The sequence below is a fragment of the Odontesthes bonariensis genome, chromosome 22 (assembly GCF_027942865.1).
Source record: "Odontesthes bonariensis isolate fOdoBon6 chromosome 22, fOdoBon6.hap1, whole genome shotgun sequence".
NCBI lineage: Eukaryota > Metazoa > Chordata > Actinopteri > Atheriniformes > Atherinopsidae > Odontesthes > Odontesthes bonariensis.
The window spans coordinates 30549557-30570242 of NC_134527.1; the positions used below are offsets into that span (position 1 = coordinate 30549557).

At 44.8% G+C, this 20686-nt stretch overlaps 1 protein-coding gene across 2 annotated transcripts in view; it reads right to left on the reverse strand.

Moving 5' to 3' along the window:
- tln1 (talin 1) overlaps nucleotides 1-20686 on the reverse strand; it is a 115286-nt gene that overhangs the window by 65574 nt on the left and 29026 nt on the right. For both annotated transcript variants that reach the window (XM_075455365.1, XM_075455366.1), the window contains 12 exons: nucleotides 17804-17946; nucleotides 13041-13168; nucleotides 12881-12941; nucleotides 12558-12662; nucleotides 9405-9560; nucleotides 8387-8488; nucleotides 7979-8055; nucleotides 7722-7902; nucleotides 6824-6937; nucleotides 6409-6517; nucleotides 5610-5818; nucleotides 5418-5516 (listed from right to left, as the gene is read on the reverse strand). In XM_075455365.1, the coding sequence (XP_075311480.1) occupies nucleotides 5418-5516; nucleotides 5610-5818; nucleotides 6409-6517; nucleotides 6824-6937; nucleotides 7722-7902; nucleotides 7979-8055; nucleotides 8387-8488; nucleotides 9405-9560; nucleotides 12558-12662; nucleotides 12881-12941; nucleotides 13041-13168; nucleotides 17804-17946 (1484 nt within the window). The remainder of the gene's footprint in view (nucleotides 1-5417; nucleotides 5517-5609; nucleotides 5819-6408; nucleotides 6518-6823; nucleotides 6938-7721; nucleotides 7903-7978; nucleotides 8056-8386; nucleotides 8489-9404; nucleotides 9561-12557; nucleotides 12663-12880; nucleotides 12942-13040; nucleotides 13169-17803; nucleotides 17947-20686) is intronic.

Genomic DNA, 20686 nt, shown 5'->3' on the forward strand with positions numbered 1-20686 from the left:
TCATCAGGTTGATCAGAAGATTTGATCCCATTTGTTTCAGAAAGGAGTGGCATGCTCTGCCCTCTCATCCCTGGACATTATTTAGTGATGACTGTGTCCGCTCCACCCAAACACCACCACCTGGCCCTTATTCTGAGTTTCTGTCTGAATTCTCAGAGTTTTTATCCCAGTTAGTGCTGAGTACAGATAAAGTCATTGTAGTGGGTGACTTTAATATTCATGTAGATGTTGAAAATGACAGCCTGAATATGAACTTTAATTCTATATTGGACTCTATTGGATTTTCTCAGAGTGTTCACAGACCGACTCACTGCCTTAATCACACCCTTGATCTTGTGCTGACTTATGGCATTGAGAGTGAACAGTTAACAGTGTTCCCTCATAACCCTGTCTTATCTGACCATTTTCTGATAACCTTTGAGTTTACATTACTTGACTATACAGCTTCTGAGAAGTAGAATGTGAGGCAGAGCTTTCAGTTATCAGGCCCCTCTCTGTGGAACCAGCTACCATTTTGGGAGGCAGAGCCTTCAGTTATCAGGCCCCTCTCTGTGGAACCAGCTACCAGTTTGGGAGGCAGAGCCTTCAGTTATCAGGCCCCTCTCTGTGGAACCAGCTGCCAGTTTGGGAGGCAGAGCCTTCAGTTATCAGGCCCCTCTCTGTGGAACCAGCTGCCAGTTTGGGAGGCAGAGCCTTCAGTTATCAGGCCCCTCTCTGTGGAACCAGCTGCCAGTTTGGGAGGCAGAGCCTTCAGTTATCAGGCCCCTCTCTGTGGAACCAGCTGCCAGTTTGGCTTCAGGAAGCAGACACTCTCTCTACCTTTAAGACCAGGCTTAAAACTTTCCTTTCTGATAAAGCTTATAGTTAGGGATGGCTCAGGTGATCCTGAAACATCCCATAGTTAAGCTGCTATAGGCCCAGACTGCTGGGGGGCCTCATCTGTCACACCTTTCCTCACTTTACTATCTTTTCCCCTGTTTAATTTCTCAAATGATATTATGTACATGTGACATCATTGTGGTCATTAACTCGTGTTTCCCTGTTCCAACAGGTATCCTTTGAACGGTGTTACAGTGTTTGTTGTCCCCTCTTTTCTGTCCTCTCAAACCCCAGCTGGTGGAGGCGGATGGCCACCCTTCCTGGTTCTGGTTCTGCCAGAGGTTTCTTCCTGTTCAAAGGGAGTCGTTTCTCTCCACAGTCGCCTCAGGCACACTCAGGAAGACAAGTTTCGGTGCAATCTGTTGGTTTCCTTTAACTCTTTCGGTGCCATTGACGTCTTTAGACGTCAATTTAAAAAAAAAACGTTCACTGCCAAAGACGTCTATAGACGTCAATTGCGTTTTGTAACGGAGCGGGCTGGGGGACAATCTAGCGGAGTTCGTCACTAAATCTTAGGCTTGTAAACACTAAACAGAGAATATACTGGCAAAATTACCCGCTAGGTGGCAGCAGTGCCACTATGCACACACAAAAAAAAAAAGAGCTTGTTTTCTCCATTTTTTGGGTCAAACAGCTGATTTTGGTGAAACCAACCTATGTTCTACTGTCTATTACTAAAAGACTGAAAATGGTAGAAACAAACTTTTTTTTCCTGATCAAAGAAGAGAGTCTACTCTTTCTTTTGGTAATTTCGGTGTGTACATAGTCATAAGACATACTTTTCTGTGGGTCTTGGAAAATCAGTCAAAATACTGAAAAACACTTGGCAGTATGGGTGTCTCTGAACTGAAAATGGCTGGCAGCCAATGAGTTAATAGGAAATAGTTTTTGAATTGGCTCTGTATGAATGAATTGGATTATTTTGAATTTAATTTTCTGGATTTGATTGGATTATGATTACAATGAATTGGACTGTACTATTGAAGTGCCTTGAGATGACATTTGTTGTGATTTGGCGCTATATAAATAAAAATGAATTGAATTGAAATATCTTTGTCCGATCAGTAGCAGCATCCAGTGAGCAATATCACCCCCCCCAAAAAAAATCCTCATTAAACCATCCTTAAAATGAGATTAATTCATTCAATTATAAACTAATAATAAACCATCGGGAAGTGAAACAAAATTACTACTTATGTGCAACAAGTTGATATAATCAATCTTGATTTGATCTTTTTTCATTTCAGTCTGTTCAGAGGTGACTCCAGTGAAAATCTGAAGGTTCTTAAAGACCTTGGTTTCATATTACAGTCCCAAACAGGTGGTCCCCTCAGGGAGGCTGATGAGTGGACACATTGGGCCTCATTCACCAACAGTTCTAACGACAAATTTCTTCTTAAGTCGTTCTTACGCACTTTTTATGAAGACTGTGGTATTCACAAATGTTTTCTCATCCAGGTAAGAACATGAAGACCTTAGGTAAGAACAAATCTAAATAAGCATGTGTGTGGTCTTCTGTTGGACAGCTTATTAAAATGCCATAATAAAATTACAGTATCATTTTTGTGAGATATTTGAAAATAACTTTTGGTCATTTACAAAGCTTACGTACACCAACACTTTAATTTACAAGTTAATTGGAAAGCGTACCATCAGTTTATGGTTCCACCCTTTGTATAGGCCATACTGGCCTTTTTTCATCCCAGACTTGCAGAGAGTGATGAGTACGTATTTGAATGCTTTAGACTTTTCCAATCGTTTGGAGCCACACACAATGATCCAGCCCTGTAGTTTCCTGTTCATGTCTCTACTCACTACTACTCACCATGGCTGTATTTTTAGCATTATTTATTCGGAATTTATATTTCTAATATTTATACTTTAACTGACAATGTCTCGATCACTTACAAAGTACAATATTATTAACATCATCATGGATACAATTTACCTTACCATAGTATATATAATCATGGTCACTTTACATTACAATACTTTTTATATCGTGCCCCTTTTTTTTTTATCCTCAGTAGTGTTTTTGTCTGTTTGCAGGTTGATTGTTTTCTTGTTTATTGTGTAGGTTAAAGATATTTCTGTCTGTTTTTTTGTGTTTTTGCCCCTTTAACTCTTTCGGTGCCATTGACGTCTATAGACGTCAATTTAAAAAAAAACGTTCACTGCCAAAGACGTCTATAGACGTCAATTGCGTTTTGTAACGGAGCGGGCTGGGGGACAATCTAGCGGAGTTCGTCACTAAATCTTAGGCTTGTAAACACTAAACAGAGAATATACTGGCAAAATTACCCGCTAGGTGGCAGCAGTGCCACTATGCACACACAAAAAAAAAAAGAGCTTGTTTTCTCCATTTTTTGGGTCAAACAGCTGATTTTGGTGAAACCAACCTATGTTCTACTGTCTATTACTAAAAGACTGAAAATGGTAGAAACAAACTTTTTTTTCCTGATCAAAGAAGAGAGTCTACTCTTTCTTTTGGTAATTTCGGTGTGTACATAGTCATAAGACACACTTTTCTGTGGGTCTTGGAAAATCAGTCAAAATACTGAAAAACACTTGGCAGTATGGGTGTCTCTGAACTGAAAATGGCTGGCAGCCAATGAGTTAATTTGAATTCTGTAGTGTATACTACACTTTATTTTCTGCTGCTGTAATAAGTAAATTTCCCCGTTGTGGGATGAATAAAGTAGATCTAATCTAACATGTGCAGGTTCTCTGGACCTTGGGCTTTTTGGCCACAGGAACATTTTAGCAGGCGCTGGGAGACAAGGTGGCAATATCCCAGCCGTCCATCAGCCGTGCTCCTGCGAGTTGTGGATGCCGTAAAGCAAACCAACACATAAACTTTCCACATACAGCTGAAGAACAAGCCACAGTTAAGAGGAGATTTAATTCCATTGCTGGTCTTCCTAACACCATCGGCGCAATAGACAGCACCCACGTACGCATTGAAGCCCACCCCCCACCTGATCTATTCCCATACCTCAACCGCAATCAGTATCCCTCCATAAATGTGCAACTCATCTGGGACTCGCAGAACCACCCAATGGATGTGGTCTCCTGCTTCATCTTATGGAACAGCTCAGTGGACATGCTGGTGACGCATGGCTCATTGGTACTTATCTTTTAATCATTCAAATGTTCTACAACAAAGGCTTTTTATTAGGATTTCTTTTATTCGGTTTATTCGGTTAATAACACCACTGACCAGCCCTCAGACTCACCAGGACCTTTAATTTTAATCAGATGCACACACTCGCTCCACAATCGAGTGCACCATAGGCATCCTAAAAGAATCATAGAGGTGTTTGCAGATGGCCCTTCAGTCATGCCCTTTTATGGGCATTTTGGGGTGTTTACCTATGCAAATTAGGGACAGCTGGCATTCGTCAATCTAAGAGCAAAGATGCGAACAATTTTGAACACGTTCATAAATCTGACGTAGGAAATTTCTTAAGAACTCAAGAAATAATTGAAGAAAATTCTTAGGAAGATATTGTTGAATGAGGAACATCGTTCTGTCCAAATTCTTAGACACCGAAACCTTTCAACATCCAAAATCTTCAACTGGCTCTTTGGGATATGGCGCTGCAACTGACTGCTGAAATAAAACCAGGAAATGCAACTTCAATGCAGACTTTTGCTTGCTCATCACATGTACATATTACAATGAATGAACTGCCGGTGACTTTAATCTTTCCTCTTGTCAGTATGTAATACTGAGTAGAATGAAGGTGCACCTTTGTGTGTCTTTTATGGCACAATACTGCACCCATACACATGACTGAGAAAATGGTGATCGTGGTGGAAATAAATGATAAATAATACAAAATATCATTTTGTAATTAAAGCTACAAATCTTATCCCTGCTGGTGATCTACTGTAGACATTTTCTCTGGAGTCATCTGAGACATATTTGGATTTGTTCTGAATGTTTACAGACCTGTTTTTTCCCACTATTTTTCACTTTTGGATTTTTTGATTGACCTCCCGAAATTGAGCATTTTCTTGATGAGACATTAGTTACCAGCATTTGACAATAAGAGGGGATTCTCCATCTGGCACCCCTGAAAGATCCTTTACCTCCAAGCTGTCAAATATATGCATCAAGCAGAGGAACACAGGACAACGTTTTATAAGACAACATAATGCACAAGTCTGAAGGTGTTTTTTCAGCTCCTACAGTTCCAGTGAGAAGCTCGAACAGACCTCCCCATCCAAATGAATAGCCAAATTGATTTTTTTTTCCACTCTTTATGGATGAAAGGATTATTTTTCAATTAATCAAAAGCTATTTTCTTTAAGGATATCTGGTTTTGAAAAATCCTGGAATAGCTTCTGTCCCCCATGACTATAATTGTCCCACTTATTGCATAAGGGCCAGCGCTACAGCGCTTTGACCATCAAAACCATTAAATCCTTCCATCTCAGACAAAGACAATGTCCATTTCCCACCTACACTGAAAAACATTAAGTACCAGCAAAATGTAACAACACTTCAGTCACCAGCGTTAAGATGGACACACCTGAAACTGTGGATCAGTGTCCGTCTCTCCTATGTGAGACAGCAGCTCTCCACTGGCCTGCCCCACATTTCCGGCAGCCTGCAGCAAGTTCTGACGAGGCTGAAACAATGAGATATTCTGGACATAAATTCAAATGTCAGGTAGAAGAGAACATAAAGTATGTCTTTACGGTTTTGTTTCTATGCCAGGTACCTCTGTGTTTGCAGGCTGCGCCGTCTTCAGCATGTCAGAGACAGCACAGGCCAGGTTCTTGGCAGCACCGAGCAGCTGCTGCCCATTTCCCCCTTCATCCTCCATGAGTGCTGCCAGTAGTTTAACACCCTTCGACATCTCCGTCAGGTTGGAGGAGATTGTGGTGACAGCACAGCCCACCGCTGTGTAGTCCGTCTCTGCTGGATCACCTTGGTACACATAGACAGAGAAGGAAAAACTGTATTTTCATTTGCTCCAGAGAACAATGCAGACACATCAAATTAAAAAAGGCACGAGGTGGTACCTTAAATGATCTGCACAGAACAAGAAAGAACAATATATAAAATAACTGTCCTAAAGTAAAATGCCAAATTAAAGAAAAAAACTCTTCATTTGTCCTGGGATACATTGTAGTGTGTTAAATGTGGTATTTCAGTTGGAATGTTTTGGGTGTAGGTGTTCCATCACATGTCTTAGGTCACTGAGACAGACCTGTTCAGACAACTCAAGTCATCCACATGGTGCTGGCAAAAGAGTAAGAGAGTGGACGCCTTAGGGCCAACTGCCTTGATCACATTCACTGAACCCTAATGTTGTACTCGTTCTTATCAAAAATGTGCTTACCAACACGGACATCTGTTTCTTTCTGGCAACTCCTTCAATGAGCCAATGAATTTTTTACAAAGTGCACCTTGGTTTTTCTAAGTCTTCTTTAAGCCTCACACCGGCCCTGAGAAATTCTTTGCGACTCAACAATCATGATGAATATGAAAACCAGCAGCCATTCTACGCCTCCTACCTGCAGTGAGGTTGACCATGGAAGCTGTGCCTGCTGTGATGGCATCCACCTGAGAATGGATCTCATGCTTGGACTCATCCATCTTGTTTTTGCGCCATGCTTGGGATGCCTTAAACAGAGAAACAAAATGGAGTTTTCTGGGGACCCTTCCAGAAAGCTTATATCAGGTATAAGGAAACAAGGTTATAAAGACATTATAATTCCCATAATGAGATGTAATTAAATTTTTTACTCCGTTACCATGGTGACTGTCCCAATGCTTTTGTTACCTCCGAGTTGATATCTTATAAAAGAGGTCCCATGTAGAAATAAATCATATTCTCAGAATTTGCTAAACCAGCTCTCTGGAAGATGCCCCATTGCCCATTTCATACCGGCACAGAAATCAATCCATATGAACAAAATTTAATCTCACAGCATCTGTTCCAAGTGGTGGCAGGGTATCAAAGTCATCCAGAGCGGCTTGGGCAGCCTGGACAGCCTGCATGCTCGAGTTAATGGTTCCAGTCAGGGCCTGCTGTGCTGAAGTCTGTGAATACACAAAAAACACTTGATTCATTGACACGAACACGAGCAAGAACAAAACGTTTTCAATCATTATAGTGAGTGGAAGTGTGAGCTTGGTTTTTGTGTTGGTGCTAGTATTAGCCCTCACACTCGCTAACGTTTGCTCTCAAGAGCTAATAACATACTTAAACGCTTTTTTTTTTTAAATATTTTTTGGGGCTTTTTATGCCTTTATTATAGGACAGTGAAGAGAGACAGGAAGCAAGGGGCAGAGAGAGGGAAATAACACGCAGCAAAGGGCTGTCCGAAGCGGGATTCAAACCGGGGCCAGCTACATGAGGACTATGGCCTCTGTACATGGAGCGTCTGCTGTACCCACTACGCCACAGACCGCCCTACTTAGACGCTTTTTGAGTGCCAGTGGCATTTTGGGATTTACATTTCACACGAGCTATAAGACAATTCTCAATGAAGACACACTCCGTCGAAGAGGAGGGAAGAGTGGAATGGAGCTGTTCATTCTACGTCCCACAGGGATTTGGAAGTAAAAGAGATAGAAATTCATGGGAGTAGAAATGTATCTCTGCCATATTTGAACCAAAGCATGTCACAGAAAGGGTGTCAACTCGTGGAAAGAGGGGAGTATATGTCTCCTTTAAAGCAATTAGAAAAGGAATCCTTTGTTTTGTGAAATAACAACATACACACTCACATTCCTATTCTGAACAGATGAGAATGAAAATGTGAAAATATGTATTGGTTTCCAGTTTAGTTTTCATGCTTTGTGATATTGGTCTTGGTTTTACCAGTGGAGGCATGTGTCCCCTGTGCATCTGTCCACTGGTGATGTGCTGTTTGGCCTGAGGCATGGAACCCATCTGGAAGCTCTCTGGCCCTCCAGCTCCTGAGCGCATGATAGCTGGAAGGGCAACTGAGCCCGTCTCCACTTTGCCCACCTTGTTAAACTGCTGCTGCAGAACAGTGGACCTGCATCACATACGAGATGACAGTGTTAAGGCAGAAAGACACACACACACACACATACAAACAAACACACACTTACTTTTTAGGTGACACAGAGTCTTCCAGCATGGTTGACTCTTCATCTCCCGCCAGGCCAAAATGGTCTTTGCTCTTTTTCTGTTAAAAGGCAGGAATGTGGTGACACATAAGTCAAAACAGACCACAGAGTGATGGACAAGTAGTTTAAAAACCGCCATCAAGGGAAACGGTAGCTGCTTTAAAAATCTACCTCTGGTTTGTTAAACAATGCTTTGTTTATTACACAATTCTGTAAGTGTTATTTCAGTGTCACTCCATTATCATTCTACAATGTAGACAGTAATGAAAAACATTGAATGGGTAGATGTGTTAAGAGTTGTGACTGGTAATGTAAACAATGGCATCAATCAAATAAGTTTTTTTAAAGTCAATAGAAAATGTATAATATGGATTTTATGTTCCAGCTGACCTTCTTGAGGATGATGTCGATGTAACCAGCAATAAGCTGTGCTATCTGCTCTCCTTCAGTGGTCTGCACAGAGTAGTAACCATCCTGGTAGTCTCCAAAGTCCTGACAGAAAATCAAACAGAACCTTTGGGTTAAAGCGGTATTTTGGATTCAGTCCCTGTGACAGTCACACAGCCCATGAGCAGGGTATACCCAACGCTCTGGCTCCAGAACTATTCATTCACAATGCTATAAAAGTGTAAACCCCTTCCATCAGCTGACTGCCACCACAACACTTGGAGGTGTCCAATATGTAGAGCCCCCCGTTTCAGGGGCTCGGATAGAACTGGAAAAAGCAACACAGAAAAACATGGACATTGTCAACAAATGGCCTTCTTCTTTGTGTTGCTTTGCTCGGCCTTAGTTGTCGTTTGTGCGTCTATCACCCTTTGACCCTGTGGGTCTACCTGAGTTTAGCTTGGTCTTCTTCACATGATATACAGCTCCACCAGGTTTAGTTCAGGTAAAGGTTTCCTCTACAGCAAAATATCATTGTTCAGCAGACAGTATAGTTTTTTTTGGAAACTTCTGAAATCATTTGGCTGCTTCTAACTTCCATCCATCCATCCATCCATCCATCCATTTTCTATACCCGCTGAATCCGTCGGTCTGGTCGCGGGGGGTTGGAGCCTATCCCAGCGGTCATCGTACGAGAGGCGGGGTACACCCTGAACAGACCGCCAGTCCATCACAGGGCCACACAGAGACAAACTAGACAAGCAACCACACACACACTCACTCCTAGGGACGATTTAGAGACACCAATGAACCTAACATGCTTGTTTTTGGGCAGTGGGAGGAAGCCGGAGTACCCGTGGAGAACCCATGCATACATGGGGAGAACATCCAGACTCCACACGGAAAGGCCCCAGCCGGGAGTTAGCTTCTAACTTCTAACACAGAATCAAGAACTATTTGTGACTTGGTCATCCAGGCCCATGTAAACCCACTGCTTCATGGAGTTCAGAGAAAACCTTACCAGGGTGAAGCTCTTGGGGGATGCAGCCCAGCGTTTGATGTTGGTCAGGTTCCACTCCTGGATGACCTCCTTGGTCTTCTCATCGACCCTCATCACACACTCCTTGGTGATACCCAGCAGACGGGGCACCAATTTATTCTTACCCTTCATTTTCTCCTACAGTAATTGAGAGAGAACAACATCTTTATTGGAAATACAATAATAATTGGCTATGTCACATCTGGCATCTACCTCACTCATCAATATCATCATTTCCCCCTCAAACTCAAATTTCTCAGTTTCCACAAACAAGCTCTTGAAGATTGGATGAGCACTTTCAAAGAAAAGATTTCTCTATTTTAATTCATATGTTTGAATAATCAGCATGTGTTATATAGAAACAAGTTCACATCTGTGAGAGAATGGCATCATCTTTGGTTCAGTCTTTACTGATACTGATCATGTTTTTTATCTAAAAAAGAAGAATTACGTCTTATACAATATGCATTATTACGTGGTCCTTTATGTTTATGTTGTTTATACATTTGGCACACACTTTTATCCAAAGCAACTTACAGGTAGGCAGGTAGGGTAACGGGGGTCTTGCCTAAGGACCCCTACTGGAGGTAGTACCTTTCATGCAGGGGATTTGAAAATAGAACAATCCCCAAGCTTTACATTGAAGGTCAAATTGGTTTACTGCAGGTGTGGATTCATCTGCCAACTGAAAACATGAGTGAAAATGTAGAATAGGAAGCAAAACTAAGTGATGTGCACAAAGATAAAACCCAGAGATAAATCAGGATGTGTGTCTGAAGCCAACTGAAGTGTTCCACTGTAAAACTGATACAAAGACCTTACTCCTGTGAGCTCTGAGCTTCTTGTTTCCATCTTAGTACAAATGAACTGGAAACCAAACTGAATACTCCCTCTAACTTCTGTATTTATAACTGTTCACAGTACATGTACTGGAACTAGGGATGGGAATCGAAAACCGGTTCTTGTTGAGAACCGGTTCCCAGTGTTTCAATTCCTTGGAATCGTTTGGCAATTTTGCAAACGATTCCCTTATCGATTCCAGTGGGCGCGAATGACGTCACCACGCAACATTGCGTGGCGAGTCCAGTGCAGCCAGCAGTCAACAGTAAACATGGCGCCCAAGCGGTACAAACGCTCGAAAGTTTGATTACACATCCCTAAAAAAGACGACAACAGGGCAACTTGTAAAGTGAATATTTCACCAAAGGGAGGAGATACTACCAACATGCAATAACTATGAATGAATGTCGCGTTTTCGATCTGCTCCGGACTAACGTTGGTGAATCTGAACCCAGCAATGTTAGCATGTCCTCGGCTAACACTGCAGGTAACTAACTAACTAACTAACTAACAAACACTGCCTATCATGTTAGCTCCATTTGCCTCATTGTAAAACCTGCTGTTAGTAACGGTTAAGGTTAAATGAATGCCTTCTCAGGCATTACATTTAGATGAAATCATGAGAGACAGAGCCTGACTGGCTCAGAGCCAGCGGCTGGTGGTACTACCCCCAGTTCACCTCTACCTCCAGCTTCTCCTTTCACCAGAGCAGGGAAGAGTTCAATTACCCAGGCCATGATAGACCAATGTGGACCTCACCATTGTTGGGTTTGTGAGGTCATGACTCGTGTTACTACTAAACTAAACAAAGTTGATGCTAATCGACCGGTTTGTTGTCCTTTTTCTCCAAATGAGAATCGACAAGGGAACCGATAAAGAACCGAATTGTTAAGCAGAATAGAAAATGGAATTGTAATCGTAAAAATCTTATCAATTCCCATCCCTAACTGGAACTATGTCTTCTTTTAAAAACTTCCTTCTTCTTTTCAGATATTAAAGGAAGCTTTGTTTATGTCTTCCATTTTAGATTTTATTTTATTTCTATGTCTGCAAAGACTCCATGAAATCAAAGGGCTTCTTCACGTGTCCACTCTAAGTCACCTTTGTGGCAGTATCGGGCTTTGTAAATGACAGAATGCTTTATGGAAATATGGTGCAGTGGAACACACGAATCATGCAGACAGACACTGAGTTTTTGGCAGGGGAAGTGAAACCTCCTTTGCCTGACTCTACAGAGAGCATTTAAAAATAGGTAGCATAAAAAAGAAGCTTTTAGCATTTGGTGGGAACTTTAAAGATCTCTCAATAAAGGCCGTAGCAGGACTGTGGACAACACCTGAAGCAATAAAGGTAGCAACCTTTAGCCCAGCTCCAAACATCCAACTCTTTCTCTGCCTGTCAACAACACACACTGTCCAGTGTGTGAGGGATTATTGGCAGTTTGGCAGCCTTTGGAAGCTGCTTTGGTTGAGTAATTTCATCACGGTAATCTGGCAGTCTCTAATGACCTGAAGCTGAACAGTTTGATTTGAGCACCCAAAACAGAGGATTGTGGTTGGGCCTTGGGAATCCTTGCATTGCAAAAGTCAGCAGAAAAATGGTCCTTGTGTTTGTCCAACTAAAGCCCTAGACTTTTAAACATGTTAGTCCAACCAAAATGGTACAAAATCAAGCTTTTCAAATTTGGAGTAAAACACCCAGATATATCAGCTGGGAGTCAAAACTGGCACTGTACAGTTCCAGTCCAGTATACATGATAAAAAAGAAGCCAGTAACAACAAAGAATAACCATGGGTAGCATGCATCTTATTCTCGCTCTGTCTCATAAAATCCTCATTTTATAAGCACAGCCTCATCTGACAAAAATCGCCTTTCAACTAACTTAAAGAGAATGTCTGTGCAGAGTGTTTGGCTATTTCATATGTACAACGAAGAGGCTCCAGTTAGAATGTTTTCTCACAGCATCGCGGGCTCGGGCATTCAGTGGTGAATAAATCCATTCCCTTTAGGTGCATGCAAATCACTTGGGAAAGGATTTAAATACCTGTATTTAGTAATACATGCATTTAGTTTTCTCCATTTCTTCCATTGTGTAGTAAGTGAAGGCCGAATACAGGGAGAACAAAAACTGTATGTGACTGTGTTTAACGCAAAGCTAAACAAGAGACCTGCAATCAGTTCAGGAGGAGACGGTTGAAGCCTGAAGCACGTCAATGGGACTTAATCTCAAAACATATGCCCCCACCTTTATGGAATTGAACCAGAAGAGTAACAGATGAATGGATTTCCTCTTACCTTCACCAGGAAGAATGACACGCCATAGGTTTTCAGGGACCTGGCCAGCTTCACATAGCTGACTTTGGCCTCAATCTCTGTCATATTCTGACAATTTTTATGAGCCTGTAGAGGCAAGGGAAACAGAGTAGTAGTTTGGTGTAGTATTACAAACGCAGACAGTCAGATAATATCTCATTCATTTCAAAGCTCAAGAAGTGGATCTTTCAGCAAAGAAACTAACATAGTTTAACTTTAACTTAATATAAGCAAGAATCAGATCAAAAAATGAAATTAAATTAAATGAATCTGTGCTGAAATGAAAGAAAGAATCCTTTTTTTACCTGGAAGATCCTTTTCTCTCCTTTGTTCTTGATGTACTCTTTGGGAAGGAATTCCTTTAAACTGAGCAGGAAAAATGTCATCAATCAAACACACAGTCACCGCAGAAATGTCAAATCATGATGGATCCGCAGCGATATTAAACATGAAGTTGGGACTTACTCTAAGAATCCAGGCTTGTGTTTGGACTCGTTGTGGTCCCCAAACTGAATCTGACACTGATAACCTGCAAACTCACAGGCCTTGTCAAAGGAGACTGGATGAGATCCATTCAGAATGTCATCTCGAGCCTGTACACACCCACACAGACATGTGCACATGCAAGCACAAACAGACACAGACACAGCACCAATCAGACTGATAACATATTCAATCTTATTTAATCGCTGTTAAATAAACTTGTAGTTAGTTAGTTATCTAATTATAATAATACATTTAATTTTTTTTTAAAAGCGCCTTTCTCAACACTCAAGGACACTTCACAACACACTAAAAACACAATAAATAAAATAACACAAGTTAAAAAGAGGCTAAAGGGAGAATGCAGCTTGAAACAGATGGGTTTTCAGTTTTGATTTGAAGAGGGGTAAAGAGTCAATGTTGCAGGAGTGCATGGGTCTGCTTTTTATCCATCCATCCATCCATTATCTTCCGCTGGTCCGGGGATCGGGTCGCGGGGGCAGCAGCTTGAGCAAAGAGACCCAGACGTCCCTGTCCCCGGCCACTTCCTCCAGCTCTTCTGGGGGGACCCCAAGGCGTTCCCAGGCCAGCCGAGAGACATAGTCTCTCCAACGTGTCCTGGGTCTTCCCCGGGGCCTCCTCCCAGTGGGACGGGCCCGGAACACCTCACCGGGGAGGCGTCCAGGAGGCATTCTCACCAGATGCCCGAGCCACCTCATCTGACTCCTCTCGATGCGGAGGAGCAGCGGTTCTACTCCGAGCCCCTCCCGGATGACCGAGCTTCTCACCCTATCTCTAAGGGAGAGCCCAGACACCCTGCGGAGGAAACTCATTTCGGCTGCTTGTATTCGCGATCTCGTTCTTTCGGTCACTACCCACAGCTCGTGACCATAGGTGAGGGTAGGAACATAGATTGACCGGTAAATCGAGAGCTTCGCCTTCTGGCTCAGCTCCTTCTTCACCACGACGGGCCGGTGCAGAGCCCGCATCACTGCAGACGCCGCACCAATCCGTCTGTCAATCTCCTGTTCCATTCGTCCCTCACTCGTGAACAAGACCCCGAGATACTTGAACTCCTCCACTTGGGGAAGGATCTCATTCCCGACCCGAAGAGAGCATTCCACCCTTTTCCGGCCGAAGACCATGGTCTCGGATTTGGAGGTGCTGATGGTCATCCCAGACGCTTCACACTCGGCTGCGAACCGCTCCAGTGAGAGCTGAAGGTCACGGCATGACGACGCCAACAGAACCAAATCGTCCGCAAAAAGCAGAGACCCGATTCTGAGGTCGCCAAACCGGACCCCCTCAACGCCATGGCTGCGCCTAGAAATTCTGTCCATAAAAATTATGAACAGAATCAGTGACAAAAGGCAGCCCTGACGGAGTCCAACCCTCACAGGAAACATGTCCGACTTACTGCCGGCAATGCGGACCAAACTCTGACACCGGTCATACAGGGACCGAACAGCCCATATCAAGGAGTCCGGCACTCCATACTCCCGGAGCACCCCCCACAAGAGTCCCCGAGGGACACGGTCGAACGCCTTCTCCAAGTCCACAAAACACATGTAGACCGGTTGGGCGAACTCCCATGCTCCCTCCAGGATCCTGCCGAGGGTATAGAGCTGGTCCACTGTTCCACGGCCAGGATGAAAACCACACTGCACCTCCTGAATCCGAGATTCGACTATCCGGCGGATCCTCCTCTCCAGTACCCCCGAAAAGACCTTACCAGGGAGGCTGAGGAGTGTGATCCCCCTATAGTTGGAACACACCCTCCGGTCCCCCTTTTTAAAGAGGGGGACCACCACCCCGATCTGCCAGTCCAGAGGCACTGCCCCCGATGTCCACGCGATGCTGCAGAGGCGTGTCAACCAAGACAGCCCCACAACATCCAGAGCCTTGAGGAACTCAGGACGGACCTCATCCACCCCCAGGGCCTTGCCACCGAGGAGTTTTTTGACCACCTCGGCAACCTCAGCCCCAGAAATGGGAGGTCCCACGTCCGAGCTCCCCAACTCTGCTTCCTCATCGGAAGGCGTGTCGGTAGGATTGAGGAGGCCCTCGAAGTATTCCCACTCCAACGTCCCTAGTTGAAGTCAGCAGAGCCCCGCCCTCACCATACACGGTGTTGACGGTGCACCGCTTCCCCCCCCTGAGCCGCCGGATGGTGGACCAGAATCTCCTCGAGGCCGTCCGGAAATCATTCTCCATGGCCTCCCCGAACTCCTCCCAAGCCCGAGTTTTTGCCTCAGCAACCGCCGAGGCTGCGTTCCGCTTGGCCTGTCGGTACCCATCAGCTGCTTCCAGAGTCCCACTGGCCAAAAAGGCCCGATAGGACTCCTTCTTCAGCTTGACGGCCTCCCTCACCACTGGGGTCCACCAGCGGGTTCGGGGATTGCCGCCACGACAGGCACCGACCACCTTGCAGCCACAGCTCCGGTCGGCCGGCTCAACAATGGAGGCACGGAACATGGCCCATTCGGGCTCAATGTCCCCCACTTCCCCCGGGACATGGTTGAAGCTCTGCCGGAGGTGGGAGTTGAAACTCCTCCTTACAGGGGATTCCGCCAGCCGTTCCCAGCAGACCCTCACAATACGTTTGGGCCTGCCAGGTCGGACCGGCTTCCTCCCCCACCAGCGGAGCCAACTCACCACCAGGTGGTGATCAGTTGACAGCTCCGCCCCTCTCTTCACCCGAGTGTCCAGGACATACGGCCGCAAGTCCGATGATACGACTACAAAGTCGATCATCGAGCTGCGGCCTAGGGTGTCCTGGTGCCAAGTGCACATATGGACACACTTATGCCTGAACATGGTGTTCGTTATGGACAATCCGTAACGAGCACAGAAGTCCAACAACAAAACACCACTCTGATTCAGATCGGGGGGGCCGTTCCTCCCAATCACGCCCCTCCAGGTCTCACTGTCATTGCCCACGTGAGCATTGAAGTCCCCCAGCAGGACGAGGGAGTCTCCCGGAGGAGCACTCTCTAGTGCCTCCTCCAGGGACTCCAAAAAGGGTGGGTACTCTGAACTGCCGTTCGGTGCATAAGCACAAACAACAGTCAGGACCCGTCCCCCCACCCTCAGGCGGAGGGAGGCTACCCTCTCGTCTACCGGGGTGAACCCCAATGTACAGGCGCACAGCCGGGGGGCGATAAGTATGCCCACACCTGCTCTACGCCTCTCACCGCGGGCAACTCCAGAGTGGAAGAGAGTCCAACCCTTCTCGAGGAGGCTGGTTCCGGAGCCCAAGCCATGCGTCGAGGTGAGTCCGACTATATCTAGCCGGAACCGCTCAGCCTCGCGCACCAGCTCAGGCTCCTTCCCCAGCAGAGAGGTGACGTTCCACGTCCCAAGAGCCAGCTTCAGTAGCCGAGGATCAGACCGCCAAGGTCCCTGCCTTCGGCTGCCGCCCAGCTCACATTGCACCCGACCCCCATGGCCCCTCCCACGGGTGGTGAGCCCGTAGGAAGGGGGACCCGTGTCGTTTCTTCGGGCTGTGCCCGACCGAGCCCCACGGGCACAGACCCGGCCACCAGGAGCTGTGCCGGGTCTGCTTTTTATTGTTATTTTATTTTATGTATTTTTATTTATTCATCTTTATTACATGTTGTATGTTATTCGTTTGTGTTAGGTATTATGTTGAGGTTTGGATGGCTTGGGTGGGTATGTGTTGTTTTGTTTAAGTCTTCAAGTTGTATTTTACTTTGTTGTGAATTTGGATGCTTACTTTTGTGCTAATTAAATGACCTCATATTTCTCTTGCCCACTCACATTCATGTTTTTGTACTTGATGAGCAACTTCTCAATAAAAAAATTTGATCACAAAAAAAAAAAAAAGAGTCAATGTTGCGGATGTCTGGTGGGAGTGAGTTCCAGAGTTGGGGAGCAGAGCGACTGAAAGCTCTGCTCCCCATGGTGCTGAGACGGGCAGAGGGCACAGGGAGGTGGAGGGAGGAGGGAGAGCTGAGGGAGCGAGATGGGATGACAATGGAGAGGAGATCAGACAGATATGGGGGGGCGAGGTTGTGGATGGCCTTGAATGCGTAAAGTAGGGTTTTGAAAGTAATTCTGAATTTGACCGGGAGCCAGTGAAGCTGCTGGAGGACGGGGGTGATATGGTGAAAGGAGGGGGTACTGGTGATGATGCGGGCTGCAGAGTTTTGGACAGTTGAAGCTTATGAAGAGATTTGTGAGGGACACCAAAAAGGAGTGATTTGCAATAATCTATGCGGGAGGTGACGAGGCTGTGGACCAGGACAGCAGTGGTGTGAGGAGTGAGAGAGGGGCGGAGACGATTAATGTTACGTCAGTGGAAATATGCAGACCGGGTAATGTTATTGGTGTGGGAGTAGAAAGAAAGTGTGCTGTCGAGGAGGACACCCAGACTCTTAACCTGAGGGGAGGGGGACACGGTGGAGCCGTCTATGGAGAGGGAGAAACTGAGAATCTATACACAAAGATAGAGCAAGGTTCATTAAAATATTAAGAAAGAGCATATGTATGCAAGAGTTTTTTTTTTTTTCATGTTTTCTGTACCGCCACTTTATGTTTCTCTGAAATGATCTAAGGTTTGTGGAGTTCTAGCACTCCGAGGGTGAAAGAATGTGTGATCTTCATCATCTACTCTACTCTTTCTAATGAGACGACATCACACACAAAAAGGAAGAAAACTGGAACAAATGATCCTGTGTGACCAAAGTATCCAGAAAAGGTAGCAGGTGTATGTGGGCAGGTACCTGCACATAAAGAAGGTTGAGCTGGACAGGGTCTCTGGAGTCCACATTCTGGTCCGAGTAGAAGAACTTCCTCCTCAGCAGCAACATCTCCGTCTCCTCCACCCCCTGCTCCCTCAGTGTCCTCCCATGGTCCAACCAGTTCACTAAGAGAAGGATCATTCCAATGAAGGAACCAAACAACGTCTGGGTACCAGCAAGTCTTTGTCATTTCTGTCGCATGTTTGTTCACAAGTTATTTAACATCATATACAGATACAGATAAAGAGGCAAGATCCTTTGCACCTACCTGGAGTTCTCTAAACACTAAACTATTTGAATGATTCTTTGCACTATTCAATTCAATTCAATTCATTTTTATTTATATAGCGCCAAATACAACAAATGTCATCTCAAGGCACTTAGATAGTAAGTCCAATTCAAGCCAATTGGAATTCAATTAATTAATAATAATCATAATTCATAAAATAATCCAATTCGTTCATATAGAGCCAATTCAAAAACAATTTCCTAGCTAAGAAAACCAACAGATTGCACTGAAAACTTTTTGTTTTTCGGTCCAATCTCCCGGCCTGAGCGTGCCTGAGGCGACTGTGGAGAGAAACTAGTGTCCTCCATTCAAAAAGTGCTTGACAGGAAATGGGGGCAGAGAAAAATAATGGATGACATGCAGCAAAGGACCCAGCCGGGACTCAGACCCAGTCCGGCTCCGCTGAGGAGCTTTTTAGCTTCTGTACATGGGTCGCCTGCTCACTCAGCTGAGCCCCCAAAATCTAACCGGATGCTCAAAGCTGTTCAACTGTAAACCTTTTCAGTTGTGCTGAAAAGGTTTACAGCAGCTGTCATAACCCATCAGTCATCATCTTAGAAGCCCTGGGGGGAATTACAGAATCAGCACACTTGGAGGCAAAAAAAAAACATAATAATAATAATAATAATAATAAAAGCAAAATACAAATATGACACAAAAAGATTTATTTAATAGCTGTTGCCTTTGTAAAAAAAAATGCTTTCATTCAGTTTCACTCATCACTTTCATGAGGAAAGAAAGGATGGAACCATGAAAGCAAAGCCCCAGTTAGTACTGAATGTTTAAACACCCTTTGCTCTTTGGCAAGATGCCTCATCCAGGAATGAGCTCAGCATCAGCAAACCTCTTGATCGATGGAATGAGAAAAGTGTTCTCTTCAGCCGTAACCTGCTTCTCTTCAGCTGTAACCTGCTTCTCTTCAGCCGTAACCTGCTTCTCTTCAGGTGTAACCTGCTTCTCTTCAGCTGTAACCTGCTTCTCTTCAGCCGTAACCTGCTTCTCTTCAGGTGTAACCTGCTTCTCTTCAGCTGTAACCTGCTTCTCTTCAGCCGTAACCTGCTTCTCTTCAGGTGTAACCTGCTTCTCTTCAGCTGTAACCTGCTTCTCTTCAGCCGTAACCTGCTTCTCTTCAGCTGTAACCTGCTTCTCTTCAGCCGTAACCTGCTTCTCTTCAGGTGTAACCTGCTTCTCTTCAGCTGTAACCTGCTTCTCTTCAGGTGTAACCTGCTTCTCTTCAGCTGTAACCTGCTTCTCTTCAGCCGTAACCTGCTTCTCTTCAGCCGTAACCTGCTTCTCTTCAGCCTTAACCTGCTTCTCTTCAGCCGTAACCTGCTTCTCTTCAGCCGTAACCTGCTTCTCTTCAGCCGTAACCTGCTTCTCTTCAGCCGTAACCTGCTTCTCTTCAGTCGTAACCTGCTTCTCTTCAGCTGTAACCTGCTTCTCTTCAGCTGTAACCTGCTTCTCTTCAGCCGTAACCTGCTTCTCTTCAGCTGTAACCTGCTTCTCTTCAGCTGTAACCTGCTTCTCTTCAGCCGTAACCTGCTTCTCTTCAGCTGTAACCTGCTTCTCTTCAGCCGTAACCTGCTTCTCTTCAGCCGTAACCTGCTTCTCTTCAGCCGTAACCTGCTTCTCTTCAGCTGTAACCTGCTTCTCTTCAGCCGTAACCTGCTTCTCTTCAGCCATAACCTGCTTCTCTTCAGCCCGCTGTAACGCGCTTCTTTCTTCTTTTTTTTACAAAATAAAAGATTGCTACAGAGATACAGAGGTTGTAGCGGAGGGTAGAAATCTGGATTGACTGCTGCTTCTTTTGGCTCAGCTACAGATTCAGTTTTCTTTGTGTTCCTGTAGGGCAATTAGTGTTGCAGAAAGTACAAAAGACAGAAAAATAAAGGACATATGATTAAAAGTCTAAGAGGGAGGGATAATACAGTGTGCTGAAACAACAGCAGTAGCAGCCCCTACAAAGGAGCTAAAGTGCGTATCATCAATTTCTGCCAACATCAATATCAACACATGAAAAGCATTGTCGCACCAGTCTCCAAATTTACTGACCACAGGACCGTGGGCATATTCATCATCATGTAAGAGAACGACTAATACCGAATCGTCAGCAAATTTGAAAATGAATCTATTCTCATGCAACTGCGGCAATCGTCGGTGTAGAGAATATAGAGGAGAGGGGAGAGGACGCAGCCTTGGGGAGACCCAGTGGATAATGTCATCCTCACGCTTCCTCTCCACCATGATAGAGTAGAACTAGGGGTCGTGTTAACCGAATATTTTCCGTCGTTGACCAGTTTTTTAAAATGGTGACGGCAAAATCTGAAGGCCATCTGTCATTTTGACAGATTGCAATTCACACCCTTGACCACTTGGTGGCGAGTGAGCATATTAATTAGCTATTGTCTCTCTTGATGCATGACCTCGTTGGCTTCCCTCGTTCAGAGAGTCTTGTGCACTTCTGATCACTTCACTCGGAGAAATGTTCCCTGATTTCAAAACTTTGGCTGAAGTCACGCTTGTAATTCCAGTCTCCAGTGTGGCAGCAGAACAACATCAAAACAGCCATGAGAAAA